Source organism: Octopus bimaculoides, chromosome 22 (assembly GCF_046866305.1).
Source record: "Octopus bimaculoides isolate indiv1 chromosome 22, ASM4686630v1, whole genome shotgun sequence".
NCBI classification, from domain to species: Eukaryota; Metazoa; Mollusca; class Cephalopoda; order Octopoda; family Octopodidae; genus Octopus; species Octopus bimaculoides.
Genome location: NC_142949.1, coordinates 39,122,832 through 39,140,331, shown reverse-complemented (window position 1 = coordinate 39,140,331; position 17,500 = coordinate 39,122,832). Strand labels below are relative to the sequence as shown.

The 17,500-nt window shown below is 38.0% G+C and overlaps 1 protein-coding gene and 1 long non-coding RNA gene across 11 annotated transcripts in view; one reads left to right on the top strand and one right to left on the bottom strand.

The window, feature by feature from the left end:
- The window catches only part of LOC106878716 (transcription factor COE3), a 335,557-nt gene extending 334,402 nt beyond the window's left edge, over positions 1-1,155 (bottom strand). For 2 of the 5 annotated variants that reach the window (XM_014928020.3, XM_014928022.3), the window contains exon 1: positions 601-1,151. In XM_014928020.3, coding sequence (XP_014783506.1) covers positions 601-737 — 137 coding nt within the window. In that variant the 5' untranslated portion in view covers positions 738-1,151. Of the gene's footprint in view, positions 1-600 lie in introns of all 5 variants that reach the window. The other 3 variants (XM_014928021.3, XM_014928023.3, XM_089339656.1) reach the window with 3 other exon arrangements.
- Positions 1,156-2,399: 1,244 nt separating this feature from the next.
- Positions 2,400-17,500, top strand: part of LOC128250535 (uncharacterized) — a 55,216-nt gene continuing 40,115 nt past the window's right edge. The window contains exons 1-2 of one of the 6 annotated variants that reach the window (XR_016237914.1): positions 2,400-2,675; positions 17,246-17,293. This is a non-coding gene — a long non-coding RNA (uncharacterized LOC128250535). Of the gene's footprint in view, positions 2,676-4,651; positions 5,111-7,420; positions 7,607-9,858; positions 10,444-17,245; positions 17,294-17,500 lie in introns of those variants that run through there. The other 5 variants (XR_016237913.1, XR_016237915.1, XR_016237911.1 and 2 more) reach the window with 5 other exon arrangements.

The window sequence follows — 17,500 nt, the reverse complement described above, 5'->3', positions numbered from 1 at the left end:
GCACACAAATGTAGGGTACGGCACAGCATGCAATCGAAACCAGATAAACACACACACACACACACACACACACACACACACACACACACACAGAGGCATACATAAAAAAACAGCGTTTAGATATCAAAATACAACGAATGAATGACAATTGTATAGTTCGTTAGATACACAGCCACACACACCTGCAGATGTATACATACATGTGTGTGTATATATGTGCGTGTGTGTGTTTGTGTATGTGTATGCATGAATATAAAAATTATGTGTTTGCAAACGCACACACACACAAACTGATAAGCACAAATTGATAATTGGTAAAATGTACAGGTATTAACTCTCACACGCACACACATTATTCACATGCACATACATAGACCCGTAGAGGCATGCGTACAAACAAAGCTATATCGTATACTATCATACATATATACATACATGCACACACACACACACACACACATATGCATATTTTAGTCAAATATAGAGTGCTGGGTTCGTTACGAGGGAATAAGTGGTGAAGACAAGAATATGTTTGCGTCTTTTTAACCAAAATAATAATAATAATAATGATGCCGATAAGGTGAGGAGGGGTGAACCTACCTGCCTGCGCCATGGTCGACCACCGTGGGCTGCATCCAGTTCCTTGCAGGAGGTAAATGTCCAGAAAGCGGTTCTTCTTTCATCGGTGGTAGCTGGACAGACACTCGCCGCTGCACAGTGTCCTGAAGGGTGAACATCAAAATGTCAGCCCCCTGCTCATAGAAGAGAGGGGTGCCAGACGGGGTCTGTTTAGTGAGAATTTTCCCTGATTTTCGGGAACAACTTTTTTAAGAATCTGCTTTTACACACTTTCGATTTCCGACAGTGAAAAAAATTCTCCGTCAGAAACGAACAAAAAAAAAAAAAGTAATAAATAAACCAAACAAAAATATGGACCAATTTCAAAATGAGGCGTGTGTATATTTATATATTATATGTAATTATTCATACATGTATATTTGTATATATAATATATATATATACATATATATAAATTATATATTTATTATTATTTTTTCCTTGTATTTTCTTTCCTTTTGTAACGTATCCTGTGTCTGCATTTATCTTACATTTTTCGTCAAATCCCACTCATATACATGGATATATATATATATATATATATATATATATATATATATATATATATATATATATATATATATATATGTATGTATGTATGTATGTATGTATATGTATGTATATATGTATCTATACGTGTGTGTGTGTGCTTCTATGTGAATGTATCCTATATCTTAATGTGTTTATATATAAACAACGTTGTTGACTTTGGTATGGTGCCGAATATTGTTATTGTTGTTGATGTTGTTATTGTGGTTCCTGCTGTGCCGGGTTATTTATTTTCATTAATTTATATATTCTATTTTACATCTAGCTTTTTCTTCAATTTCGTATTCATAAAATTTAGCATAAACACCATTATTTTTATTATTATTATTAATAGTAATATTTCAATTAATATATATATATATATATATATATTAATTACAATATATATTATTTATGTATGTATATATTTGTTGTCTATTATCACTTTTTCTTTATTATTATTATTATTATTATTATTATTATTATTATTATTATTATTATTATTATTATTATATTTTCATTCAATTAATAAATGCATATGTTGATATATAAACATGTATATGTATATTCATGTATGTGTTTTTGCTTGTTTGCATGTGTGTGTGTGTGTGTGTGTGTGTGTGTGTCTAAGTGTGCGTGTGTATTTATATACGTGTGTGTGTTGTTTGTTAGCTTGTAATAAAGAATAAACACAAGTGGTGTGCCGTTGTAAATGGAAGCCTGTTTTTCATGAGTTTGTGTTTACGTTTTTCGCATTCCCCAAAGTAAAAATATAAAAACAAATGGAAATAGATGACGCTGTGAGCGGCGGTGGTGGTGGTGGTTGAAGAAAATTACAATTAAAATTTACAATAATTTACAATTTTCTTTACGAATTCATATATTTCTCCGTTGTGTTTTTCTTCTTCTTCCTTTATCGCTTTATACAAATAAATACATGTAACAATATTATATATATATCTATATATATATTATTATTATCATTATATTGTATTATATGTGTGTCAGTATGTATATATATATATATTACATATTACAGTTGTATTTAAATTCCACATATATAAACGTGTTGTATATATATATATATATATATATTAATATATATATTTAATATACATATATATCAATATATATATTATATTATATACATATATATATATATATTTTACATATGTGTATTTCGTATATATTCCACAAGATATTCCAATGGAACCAAACGAAATGGTAGAACCAAGTCACCAAGCTGTCTTCGTGTTGTCCTTTCTGTTGTTATTCTTTGCTGTTTTTTTATTTTTGCTGTTTTTGTTCTTGTAGTTCTTGTATTTAGGAGTTTTGCTTCTGTTATTTCGGTTTCTTTATGAGCCGCCGCCGCCGCCGCTGCTGCTGCTGCTGCTGCTGCTGCTACCGTTGCTGCTGCTGCTGGTATTATTATTATTGTTGTTGTTGTTGTAGTTATAGTTGTTGGCTGTTCCTGCTGCTGTTGCTGTTGTGGTTCTTCCTGTAGTTGTTGTTGTCGTTTAAATTTCCAGGTTAGTACAATTAATTTTCACTGTTATATACTCTGTGTGTGTGTATATATATATATATATGTGTGTGTGTGTGTGTGTATAAACACTTGTATGTATATATGTCTGTATGTATGTGTGTGTATTTCGTGTTTGATCCCTAAAATAAATAGGCGTGGGCAATTCAGGGGACAGATAGATAGATAGATAGATTAAACGAGAATAAGGGTGTGGGTTAGGGTGGGAGAGGGTGTTGTTAGACTGGGAATCCTAAAGCTCCGTGTGTTGCGTGGCTGGTGCGAGGTGTTTGAAATCGGGGTGCAATTGATGACGACGACGACGACGATGATGATGATGATGATGACGATGACAATAATGACAAAGATGGAAGTGACAATGATGCTGATGATGATGGAAGCAGTGTCGATATGGATATAAATGTATATGCACAAACATATATGTGTATATACATCTATATATATATACACACACACATGGATATGTGTGTGTTTACGTGCGTCCAAGAATTATAGAACTACATAAATTCTTCATCTATATATATACATATATACACACACACATATATATATATATATATATATATATATATATATATATATATATAGTGTAGTGCCGTAGATATGAAGGGTGGATGTTTACGTACGCGTCCGCTTCAAGTGTGTATATGTGTGCGCTTGTCCGTTCCTTGTTTTCGAGTTAAAAAAGAAACGATGCTGCTGCTGATGATGATGATGATGCTAATGACTAACGATAAGGCTAATGATGACGACACTGATAGATGATGACGATGATGCTGATGGAATGAATGAGGGATGGGATGAGGAAAGAAGAATAATGAGTGATTACTAAGTGTGAGGTGTGTGTGTGTGTGTGTCGGACCGGGTGAGGTGGGCTGTGTTTGTTTTTGTTTTTCTCCTTGTTTTTGTTGTTTTTCTTCTCAAGTGTGAGTCGTGGATTGCTTGAGAAGCGAACCGAGTTCCGATGACATTGCGTCTGCTCCAGCCAGCCTCAGCGGTATAAGAAGGTCGGTGTGTGTTTGAATGTGTGTGTGAACCGGAGAAGCCTCTATCTTGTTAAGTTATTCTGAAAGTAGAGGAGGTGTGGTAGCAGAAGCCGTGGTGGCGGTATGAGGAAGCGAGCAAACAACGAAGACAGAGGCGGGGGGGGGGAGACAGGGAGGTAGAGAGAGAGAAAGAGAGAGAGGGGGAGAGAGGAGAACTATTATAAAGGCCTGATGGCTGATGGCTGGTGTTTATGGCAGTGGGAGGAGAAAGCAGGGGAGGATGAGAGAAAGAGAGAGAGGGAGGGAAAGCGGGAGGGGTAAACCGAGAGAGAGAGGACGAGAGGAGGGGATGAAGGTAGATAAATAGAGAGAGAGAGAGAGAGAGAGAGAGAGTGAGAAACACATAAGGGCTGAGTGGTGGTGGCGATGGTGTTAGAGCTGGGATGTGAAGGCTATGAAAGGGGGAGGCAAGGCAGGGCAGGGCAGGAATTACACTAAGAGAGAGAGAGAGAAGGAGAGTAATAAAGAGAGAGATGGCTTGATAGGTATATGTGTGTGTGTGTGTATGTGTGTGTGTGTGTGTGTGTGTGTGTGAGGCTGCTAGCGACTGGTTCGTGGTGATGGTGGTAAAGGGAGGTGAGGAGGCGGAGGAGGAGGAGGAGGAAGTGAAGAACTAAAAGGAGGGTACGAAGAGGGAGAGTGAGAGAGAGAGAGAGGGAGTAATAAGAAGCTGCAGCAGCAGCAGAACAGAGGCGGAGGAAGAGAGGGAGAGAGAGAGAGAGAATGAGAGAGAGGGAGAGGGAAAAACAGAAAGGGAGAGACAGAGAGAGGAGGGAGGGGTTAGTTAGGAACCTATGACCAGCGTCGGTCTAAGAACGTGCATGTGTGTGTGTGTGTGTGTGTGTGTGTGTGTCTATGTAATGTGTGTTTATATACATATACACACACACACACACACACACACATTTGTATAGGTACATATATATACACTTACAGATATATGTGTACGCGTGTGCGCCCCTGTGTAAGTATGTACATGTTCACATATGCATATATATATATATACATACATACATATACATACATAGATATATATACATACATGTATACAATTTAATATATTGTTTAACCTCAGGTCAAACTATGATCCAAAGCGCTCCAGCTGAGACCACCCCACCGCCGTGCATATCAGGGTGTAACGCTGTCCAATGTTAGCGTGATTTGAAGGGTGTGGTGGTGGTGGTGGTGGAGTATTTGGCTGTTGTTTCTAGCAGTTTGAAATGACTACATAGTATTTTGGTCAACGATGCTGTTGACATTGTTGTAAGTTATTCGTGGTTCTGTCGGTGCTGTTGTTGTTGATGATGATGATGATGATGATTATGACGACGATGATGATGGTGATGATGGACAAATATTATTGTTGTTGTTATTGGTGAGTGTTTGTATTGTTTATTTTATTTAACCCACCCACGCCCACCTCGGTCAATCCAGCTCCAGTAAAATCTATATTCAAAGCCGTTCCGGCCGTGACACTGCCGCCTTATTTATTTCAAGCACTACATTTGTCTAATGTATCCCTGTTTTTAAAGACTTCAAATGTATGACTTCAAAAACAGGGATCTGGCTGCTATTTCTAACAGATCGATTGACCGCCAAGACACTCCCTCTTAATGAAGTGTTATTCTTGTGATCCTATTGACCAAAGGACGTTCCCTCCCGTGACCATCCTGACTTTCTTCGTATCAGGGTCCGCATTATCGAATACATTTTATTTTTTAAACGGGGGGGGGGAGGATTTCACGGAGATTTGGCTGCTATTTTTAGTACAGCCTGCGACCACATACAAGATCACACGTTGACACGTTGGTGTTGCTGCTGTTGTTGTTGATGTTGTGGTTTCGCCCCCAGGTTGACCCTGGTCCACTTTCACTCATGTTTAACGAGTCCCATCTGCGTTTACTCCTTTTGGCCCCTAAGTCTAGCTTGGACTGCATTATCTAAAGTGTCATTTATTCAAAATTTAAACATGATGACAGCATTCCTCTTTCTCTTAATCTTTGCGATCGCGTATATATATATATATATATATATATATATATATATATATATATATATATATATATAATATATATATGTGTGTTTGTGTTTATATACACACACACATAGACGCAAATATATATATATATATATATATATATATATATATTTGCGTCTATGTGTGTGTGTATATAAACACAAACACACATATATATATTTATATACTTATATACAAATACACATATATATGTGTATATATGCGTGTTTTTATATGGGTACGTGTAGATCTGGGGGTGATACACGTGTATATGTATGTGAGTGTATATATGGATCTACGTAGATATGATATATATACATACATATATATATGTATGTATGTATATATATATGTTTGTGTATGTATGTGTGTGGTAAGAAGCTTTGCTTCCCAACCACATGGTTCCGGGTTCAGTCCCACTGCGTGGCACCATGAGCAAGTGTCTTCTACTATCGCCTCGGGTCGACCAAAGCCTTGTCAGTGGATTTGGTTTATGAAAACTGTAAGAAACCCGTTGTGTTTATATATATATATGTATATATATATATATACACATATTTATGTGTTTGCCTTTGTGTCTGTTTGTCCCGTCACCGTCGCTTGACAACCGATGTTGGTGTGTTTATGTCCCCCAAAACATAGCGGTTTGGTAAAACAGACCAATAGAATAAGTACTAGAGTCGATTTCTTCGATTAAAGGCAGTGCTCCAGCACGGCCGCAGTCAGATGAGTGAAACGTGTAAAAGAGTAGAGTATGTATATATATATATATATATATATATATATATACAAATGTGTGTATGTGTTTATATTGATTGGCCGAAAGTAAATTTGTATGCTCGTGTGTGTATACACACGCCTGCAGACACATTATCTATCTATCTACATATACGCTTCGAAGTGCTCACGGATGTTTAGCCCCAAGTCAACACCGCTCGATCTGTCGACATGTGATCAAAGACATTCCAGGCATGGCTGTCTCGACTTTCTAGGGTTACGCCCTCTGGTTACATTATCCAACTCTTTCTTCCTTCTCTTACGATAATCGAATTGTGATGTAAGGGAAAATAAACTGTGACTTCTAGCAGGTCGAACAACCGTGTACGTGTGACTATTTGTCCTATGTACCCGGCCGCGAGCCAGAATCTGTTTGGGGTCCGGGTTTGTGTGCGTATATACACATACACGTTTGTATGTGTGCACACAAACACAAAACTTTCACACAGACACACAATAAATAAATATATATATATATATATATATATATATATATATATATATATATATACACATATAGGCGTGGCAGTGTGGTGAGAAGCTTGCTTCACAAACACATGGTTCCGGGTTCATTACCCTGGCGTCTTTTACAACAGCCTCCGGCCAACCAGAGCCCTGTGAGTGGATTTGGTAGACGGAAACTGAGAGAAGCCTGTCGTATATATATACATACATATATATATATATATATATATATATATACACACACACACATTTGATGCAATCAGTGGTGGGGATGTACATCATTTTAACTATTATCGCCATATGGGTTTTGATGCTGTTGTTGTTGTTGTTGCGGTTACTAATTTTCAAAACTGGTTTATTTTATTTTATTTGGTAATAAAGACAGTGACGACGAAGGCGGTGGCGGTGTCGGCAGCGGGAGTGGTTCCTAGAGTTTGGTGGTGGTGGTGGTGTTGATTACGTTGTTGTTGTCGCTGCTGCTATCGGTGGTGCTGGTGAGTGTGTTGGCGGGGTGGTGGGGGTGGCGGCGGTGCCGGCCTCGACGGTCGTCGTCGTAGTCGCCATGGTGATGATGCTTGACGGAAGTGGAGTACCGACCGCTCGATGATCTCAGTATGTTGTTCTTCCAGTTGTTGTTGTTGTTAGAGCTATTAGTATAATCATCATATCCGTTGCCATTGTTGTTGTTGTTGTTTTGATATCCTTAAACAAGTTATTACCATAATCTTTATCATCGTCATTATTATTATTATTATTATTAATATTGTTGTTGTTGCTACATTTTTAGATAATGGTTAATAGTCGAGTATTTTACACCAACATTATTACTAATGCTTCACATATGTATGTATGTATATTATATACACACATGTACACATACACACATGTACACCCGTTCCAATCCATACGTCTAAGCCATGTCAGCATGTAAAGTGGACGTTAGATGATGATGATATATATATATATATGTGTATATATATTTATATGTACACGTACATATGTGTGTCTATGTATATATATACATGTGTGTATGAAATGAATGTATATGTGCGTATATAGTGCGTGTATCAGTCAATTCATGTATGTATGAATAGCTCAGGAGTGGCTGTGTAGTAAGAATCTTGCTTACCGACCACATGGTTCCGGGTTCAGTCCCACTTACGTGGCACCTTCCTTGGAAATTATATATATATATATATATATATATATATATATATATATATATATATATATATATAATGAATCTATCTATTACAAGCACACACACACACACATATTTGTCATATATATATGTATACATATATATAAATATATATATACACCCATTTATGTCTAGCTGTTACATACATACATACATACATACATACATACATACATACATACATGTGTGTGTTTGTGTATATATGTATACACACACACGCACGCGCGGATGCGTAACCTAATATATTCAGTTTTACGCTATCCAGTGTTAAACTCCTTTTCCAAGATGTCACTTCTACGAAATGTTTTTGTTTTGGAACGAAATTCTAATAAACTATCAAGACTTGTAAATAAAACAGCTGATACGAAAATCAATGGTGTTAAGAACATCACCAGCAGCAACACCACCACCACCTGCAGCAGCAGCAGCAACATGATCAGCATCACAAGCAGACAGCGGGGAGTGTCTACGTGCTCACGGGATCGGCGCTAGAAATAGCAACTAAATCTTCCTCTCGTATCAGACTATTTCGTGTTCAAAAGAAAATAAAACTAAAAAGAGAACCAAGAGCACACTGGAATTATGTTGTCTTAGATACACATGGCAGTGGAATTGTAATAGTAGTAGTAGTAGTTAATGTTATTGATGTCAATATATTAGTAGTATTATTTACTGAAGATAGTATCTGGACAAAGTGTGCCAATACTACTACTACTACTACTACTACTACTACTACTACTACTACTAATAATAATAATAATAATAAGCGCAGGCGTGGCTATGTGGTAAGAAGCTTGTTTCCCAACCACATGGTTTCGGGTTCAGTCCTACTGTGTGGCACCTTGGGCAAGTGTCTTCTACTATAGCCTCAGGCCGACCTTGTGAGTGCATTGGTAGACGGAAACTGAAAGAATCCCGTTGTATATATATATATATATATATATATATGTGTGTGTGTGTGTGTGTGTGTGTGTGTGTGTGTGTGTGTGCGTGTGTGTGTTTATATCACAGTAACTTAGCGGTTCGACAAAAGAGACCGATAGAATAAGTACTAGGCTTACAAAGAATAAGTCCTGTGGGTCGCATTGTTCGACTAAAGGCGGTTCTCCAGCATGGCCGCAGTCAAATGACAAACAAGTAAAAGAATAAGAAAATAATAATAATAATAATGATTTAAAATGTTGGCATAAGGCCAGAAATATCGGCGGAGGAATAAGTCAATTACTCCGACCCCACTGTTCAACTGGTACTTTATTTATCGACCCTGGAATGATGAAAAGTAAAGTTGACCTCGACGGAATTTGAACTTAGAACGTAAAGAACCGGAACAATAATCCTTCGCTGGGATGAAATGTAAAGATGATCTCGGCGGAATTTGAACTCTGAACGCAAAGTGTCTGAGCCAATGCAGTGTGACATTTTCCGACGTTCTAACGACCCTGCTATTAGTGTTGTCAAACTAGCGACCCTAGTACTTGACTAGTACTATATCTTCGTCGAAACCGAGAAGGTGATGATGATGGTGGTGGCGGGGATAATGATGGAAAACAGGGGCATATACAGTGAGGAGGGGTGAAGAGAAAAATGAAACGCCACCTACCTCTCCAACTACACATTCCTCACCCTCCGCGCACGTATCTATATCACCCCCCCCCCTCAAAAAAACCTTACCACAACTACCACCATCACAGCCATAACCACCATCACTACTACTACTACTACTACTACTAGCTGTAGTGAACATTTAACCAACAATAACTATAAACTTTCCGACGATCGTACTAACCACCACCACCGCTACCACTAGCCCTAAATCCCCCACTCCATTGCACAATCCACCACAACTACTATCACCGCTACTACCACCACCACTGGCCACTATTACAACCATCAACCATCAAAACCACCACCACCACCACTACCACCATTACCTAACTTACGCACACACAACTACCACCATGATCAATCTATCTCCCTCCCCTACACATTGTAACCAACCCCACAAGTGGTAATCTGTGCTCCACCCCTCCACAACAAACACACACTACGGTCACCTACCACTAATACCACCACCAATACTACAAACACTTCTACTACTACCATCACCATCCATTATCTATACCATATATACAAATACACACACACACACACACACAATTAACTTAGCAACTAATTACGGAAGTATGTAATTAACGTGAACAACACAACTTCGGACTATCTCTGTTGTGAGTCGGGACTAGTTTAGTAGGTATGTTGTTATCGTTATTGTTGTTGTTGCTGCTGCATTGTGTTGTATTGTGTCGTTGTGATGCTTTTCTCGTAGTTGTTATGTTGCTGTGGATGATGTGAAGTTGTGCTTTACATTGTACTATTGTAGAGTCGTTGTCACGCTCTTGCATTGTTGTGCTGTTATAGTGTTGTTGTTGTTGTTCTACTGTTGATGTAGCGTTCTTCGATATTATACTGCAGCCAGGCCCCGATTTAGACCTAGTGGGTCCCCTAGGCCAACAGCTTTTGAGGACCCCCCGCCCCAACAATTTTGTTAACTGCAAACGTGATAAGATGATAATGTGTGCCTCTTTAAATCTAGGGATTCCAGTTTGTTTTCAAAATTAAATGCCTCGGTGAATTCAGAGGGATTCACATATATTTAATGGCCTTTTTAAACCTATAAGGGCCCGAATCTAAAAGAGTTCCCAACGACATGGTTCCGGGATCAGTCCCACTGCGTGGTACCTTAGGCAAGTGTCTTCTATTGTTGACTTGGACCGACCAAAGCTTTGTGAGTGAATTTAGTTGACGGAAACTGAAAGAAGCCCATCATATATGTGTGTGTGTGTATGTGTGTGTCCCGCACCACAGCTTGACAATCTGTGCTGTTGTGTTTTTAGACGGTGGAATTTGAAGGAAAATTTGACTGATCAGTTCTTTATATTATCAACACTAGTTCGATGAAAGGTAAAATTAACCCAGCCAGGACTTGAAGCGGAAAAAAAAATGCACCGCACAACGAGAGATCTCCATCCAGCCTGGTTGTCGGCCCAGTTAAGAATCTCCTCCAAGGCTATATCTGTTAGGTCTATCTACACAGTCCTTAATCAGGTCTTGACAGACCTGTCTCGTTTCCTACGCCCCTGCCCTCCACTCAAGAGAAACCCCCATTGGTCACTTCATAGGCATGTTCGAGTATCTTGTTTTTTGCCGCCTCGCAGCCACGATGCCTTACTGGGTCTTCAACTTGACCCTTTCCATGACTTCTTCTGTTGTGACGTGATTCCGCCAGGAGGTTCTCACCGTAGTTTTATGGCAATATCCGTGGAAGATATCTGCGTCATTGCTGCCAGTTACTTCGTTACACGACCATTTATGTACGAGAAAAATGAGATGACGACAGAAGAAATGAATATCTTATGACATTCATTTGCTTACAGTTGTTTCTGCAATAAGATGCATGGGACTCATAATTGAGCGCCTGAGTAACACCTTAGAGCTTCATCGGAGCCTCGAATATGAAGTGCCATTTGTTCATTTATTCCTTTGTCATCTCATTTTCTCATTGCCGCTCTCTTCTCGACTAATGCTTCGTTTTGAAGCACACCCACGTTGAGTTCTACACCAGGTTGTTAGTCTCGTAATGCCCAAGCGAAATATATATATATATATATAGATAAGGTCCATGTAAATGTTCGGAGAGCCCAAGAAGTTCTTGGCTGGCTGAGTATTCCGTAAATACAAGTGCTTCCTAATGTAATCTTCACGAATCAGCGTGACAAAAGTCTGTGCCATCTAACATTCTTCAGCACAGTTTCCATCTACCTTGTTTCAATCATTAGACTTAATTAGAATCAAAGTGCAGCCATTGGACTGTGGCCATGCTTGGTTACGTTCTGAGTTCAAATGCCACCGAGGTCGACTTTACCTTTCATCCTTTCGAGGCCGATAAAATAAGTACCAGTTGAGTACTGGGGTCGATGTAATCGCTTTACCCCTTACTCCACCCCCAAATTGCTGGCCTTGTGCCAATATTTGAAATCAATGTTTAAGCGCATAAATGAATATGTACAGACCTAGAGGAATACATAGACAAATGTGATTGTTTTTCATCTTGAGTAAAATAAATTTTATGATTTCATCAACGAAGTTCGCCTCATTCCCCCTCCTCCTCCACTCCACCCCCACCATCGATAATATTAACCGTACGACATTCATTAAAACCCCCACCTCCACACTTAATTATAGACTTATAGACTTTGTACAACGTAGCGAACAGAAGGTGATCTGTTGAAATGATCCGTGTAATCCGCTGGTCACACTCCACTACACCTAACACACACACAAATATGTGTGTGTGTATATATATATATATATATATATATATATGCATGCATACATATGTGTATATATATATATATATATATATATATATATATATATATATATATATATATATATATATTTCACGAATATATACATACCCAAATATATATATGAACGTACTTAAATATATAGTATATATACATATATGTATATACATATATATGCATAAGCATGTATAAATGCATATATATACATGCATATGTATATGCATATATGTATGCATATGTATATATATGTGCATATATATATATGCATATGTATATATATATATATATATATATATGTGTGTGTGTGTGTGTGTGTGTACATATACACATCAGTAAGTATGTATATTTGGACTTATATGAATATGCATATATGATGAAAATATGTGTGTGTATGTTTGGAGAGTAAAAGTGAGAGAGAAAGAGAGAGAGAGAAGGAGGGAGCGAATGGAAGAAAGATACAGTCGTATATTCATGTATGTACACACACACATTGGCACACACATAACCATTTATTCATAAAGACACACATGATTTAAATAATGAACTCAATGCGGTTAAATCCAATGTATTTTAATATTATTCAGTCAAAGCTTACAATATCATTTCCATTCTCAAACGAACTTCATCAAAGCTAATGTTCTGAAGGTAATAAAAAAAATATTTTAATATATACGCGACGGAAAATATATGTAAAAAAAGTTATATGGAAAATAAATGAATAGAAGAAGATATAAATGTATAAAAAGTAGGTGGAGTTAGAAGTGAAAGCGTTATTTTATATGAAATTGAGGAACACAGAATAGCTACAGTTTAAATGATATGTTTAGAATAAATTATATTTTATTTTATAGAAGAAAGGTGATTAAAAGTGGAGAGGAGATACAACGTGAATCAGTTATAAAAATCAAAGCATAATGTTAAGAACACTACCTCGGGTATCGTCATGCATACATGCATGCACACACGCACACACATATGTATATGTGTGTGTGTGAGCGTGTATATATATATATATATATATATATATATATATAGGAAAATCAAAAATAAAAATAAAACTGCTAACAACAAAAGTGAAAAGGACGTACACGGTGAATGTATTAGATTGACGTTCAGTTTAAAATACAAAAAAGTTGGTTTGACGTTTCGAGCATGGCTCTTCGTCAGCAAGAAGGAAAGCTCCGGATATATATATATATATGTATATATATGAAAAACGGGGATAATGCATGATGAAGCAATCCAAGCACCCGAAGAATATTATTTATAATTTCGTAAAAGTTTCCACTTAAAATGTCTAATATTTATGTTAACAAACAGATATTTCACGATTCCTTAATGTCGCCAAATCAGTAAAAGTTGTTTTAACCAGAAAATTCGATATTGTGAATAAAGTACAGCAATAATCACACACAGAAACAAACAAAAACACTCGTACATTATTTGAGATCAGCCTTTGTGCAACTTGCGAATATATATATATTTGTATATCAGGTAATCTTACATGGTCATATATATTCTTGACAGTTAAAATATACTACGTAGGCCTACATGTGTCTTGGTATATATTTCAACATACATGGAAAATTATATGCACGTATGTACACACTTCTGAATGTGTTTTGAAGATATTTATAGCTATGAGCGGGTTATGTTGTGTTTGTATTTGTAGGTATATATATGATTGCCTATCCGAGTTTATGTACATATGGAAGCACATGCATGTGTCAGCAGATATAAGCGTTTGTATACGTATCTTTTTTTCGTTAGCATATTTATTTTATATTTCCAAGTATGTTGTTGAAGGTGTATCGTTTAGTCGCATATGTATGTATATTTATATAACTATATATATACATAATTATCTATAATTTGTATATATGTAGGTACACATATATTTTTATATTTATGTGTGAAAGCGCGTTAGGGTAAGTATTGACCTATTGTTCATAAAGTTCGTTGAGCAAGACACATCATTTCAAGCTTTTCCAGTCTCCTCACCTAAAAACGAATACCAGCCGACTGCTGATGCGGTTTTGTCTCCTTCCAGTTGTCGCAGGTTCAATGTTTCGCCGGGTCAAGGAGGAAAGCATCGAGACGTTGCCCATTCTATGGTGTCTCGGGAGTTCAATTAGATCTAAATCAATTCGCGAAAGCGTCCCCCAAGCTCATAATACGTAGGAGAGAGAGAGAGAGAGAGAGAGAGAGAGAGAGAGAGAGAGAGAGAGAGAGAGAGAGAGCTAACCTTATTTACATATGCACACCTATCTGTCTGTGTCCCTTATCACTGTTTGACAACAGGTGTTGGGATGTTTACGTCCCCGAAACATAGCCGTTCGGCAAAAGTAAACGATAGCAAAAGTACCAGGCACCGAGGAAATAAAAATGTACCGGGGTTGACCCATCCGGTTAATATCCTTCAATGCAGTGCCTCAGCATGGTCGCAGTCAAACGAGTGAAACAAGTAACAGGCAAAAGATAAAGATATTAATATTTAGCTATCATTTTCTCTCTCTATATCTATTTGTTGACATATAAAACGCACACACACACATACACTAACACTGTAAATATCTGTATATACGTATATATATATGTGTGTGTGTGTGTATGTGTGTGTGTGTGTGACAAGAGCCCCAGTATATTGATATATCACAATACTCACACACACTGTTCCTTGTTAACTGCACACCCACAATAGTTCCCATCATTCTGTGTCTGTGTGAGCGTCACCTAAATAGTTATTACCTCAATAGTCTACTTTCACTGCCTGTCGTGTTCTATCTCTCTCTCTCTCTCTCTCTCTCTCTAACCCCTCCCCCTCCCCCTCCCCTCCCCCTCCCCTCCCCTCCCCCTCACTTTGCTTTGTTTTTAACCTACATGGACGCACGCAAACATACGAATATATATATACATGTATATATATATATCTATATATCTACATCTCTCTCTCTCTCTAAATATATATATACATACATATGCATCTCCCTCCTTTCCTCCCCCTCTCTCTCTCTCTCTCTCTCTCTCTCTCTCTCTCTCTCTCTCTCTCTCTCTCTATCTATCTATCTATCTATCTATCTATATATATATATATATATATATATATATCTGTATCTATTTTTTTTTGTCTCACGATCCCTTTCGATCGGAATTTTATGTTTTTCCTTTTTTTCTATTTTCGAAAAGGAAAGCTCTACATTGTATTTTGTCCCCTCTGTGTTCGACCCTGTGTGGCTAATAAAGACACTTATCTATCTATCTTTTATACGTAACGTTTGGATGGAATTGGACTCCTCTGGCAGGAATGTTTCAACTGCATCAAAGAGAAAAAAAGCAGATTCTAAATGATCGGACAGTATAAGGACACGGCAGATCATAGAACGGTTTTAAAACATTATCGGTGATAAACCTGGTAAATCGATGAAGGCCATCGACAAAGCGCATCAACCGTCGCAGTCGTTTTTCTGAACTGTGGTGCACGAGAGCGTTCGATGGGAGTTGTGTGTACCAAGGAGAGGTGAATTCAAGCTTGAAAATGCAGAGGAAAAGCATTTGGTCGGTGCCAAGCTGTTACATAACAAGTTTACCAACATAGCATGCTTTGGTTCATCAAGACCAAAAGTCTAACTAGAAATGACAAATGGTTAATTGGAAACCCTTCTGACGTCCCCAGAGCGATGAATACTAAGTTTCCAGCGAATGCAATGATAATAATCATCATTGCCATCGTCGTCATCATCGCGGTGGTGGTGGTCATCATCATCATCATCATCATCATCATTTAACGTATGTCCGTTTTCCATGCTTGCATGAGTTTGACGGTTTGACAGGAATTGGTAAAGCCAGGAGTCACATCAACTCCCTTTGTCTGTTTTGACATGGTTTCTCTTGCTGGACGACCTTAGTAACGCCAACCAATTTACAGAGTGTACTGGATGCTTTTTATGCAGCGCCAGCACCAGGGTTTTTTATGTGGCTCCAGCACCGACAGGGTCACAAAGTATCTTGCAAGACAAAACCCCCTCAGCTGGGGGAGGGGAGAGTAGTATTGAGGTGTGGCTTTGTGCCAGTTGAGTGATTAAAAAGTGTTTTGCTGTTGTGTAGATAGGTAGATACCCCAGTTAGAGTGAAGCAGAGAGTAGAGGATAAAAAGAAAGAGTAATAGTGAGAAAGATGATGCCAAAGATGTGCCAAGACATGCTCTCGAGGTACATTGGGGGTAGAGAGAATAGGTGAGGCGATACAGAGGTTTGGGCTGGGTGAGTCGGGAGGATGAGGTGACCGTAGCAAATGATGGACAGAAATATAGGGAAAACTGGGGAAGGAGGCTGCAGTAGATATGTGATGCATTGAGGGTAGAGGGTATTGAAGGTGATGGCAGGTAAGCGAGGAGCTGATGAGAGGAGAACAGTAGAGAAAGAGAGAGAGAGAGAGAGAGAGAGAGAGAGAGAGAGAGATGTAGAAAGGTGATTGGTGGAAACAGTTGGCGGTGGAAGGAGGGTAACTACTGAGGAGGGAGTAAAGGTAACTGAGAAAGCCAGGGATAGAGTAGGGGTCTATTATACTTTCAGGTAAGAGAGGAATTGATGGGCGGTGGGTGATGAAATATGGGTGACGGGACAGAGCCCCTCGTGGACATGCATAAACGAAAGTCATGACATGTCCCTTCACATTTTTTTTTTACAGGATCTTAGAATTAATACTGTTGGATACATCAGAGTGATGGAGCCATTTGTAAGTATATAGATAAATACACACGTGTGTGTATATGTGTGTGTGTGTATATATAATGTTTCACTTGTTATGGCCTCTGAAGCGTGGCCATGATGGAGCACCGTCATGAAAGGTGAGAATCTAACGAGATGCTTTAGGAACTCAGAGAATCTGCCATAAGACCTCTGTCACTCACAAACACAGACACACAATCAGTGAGTGACTATC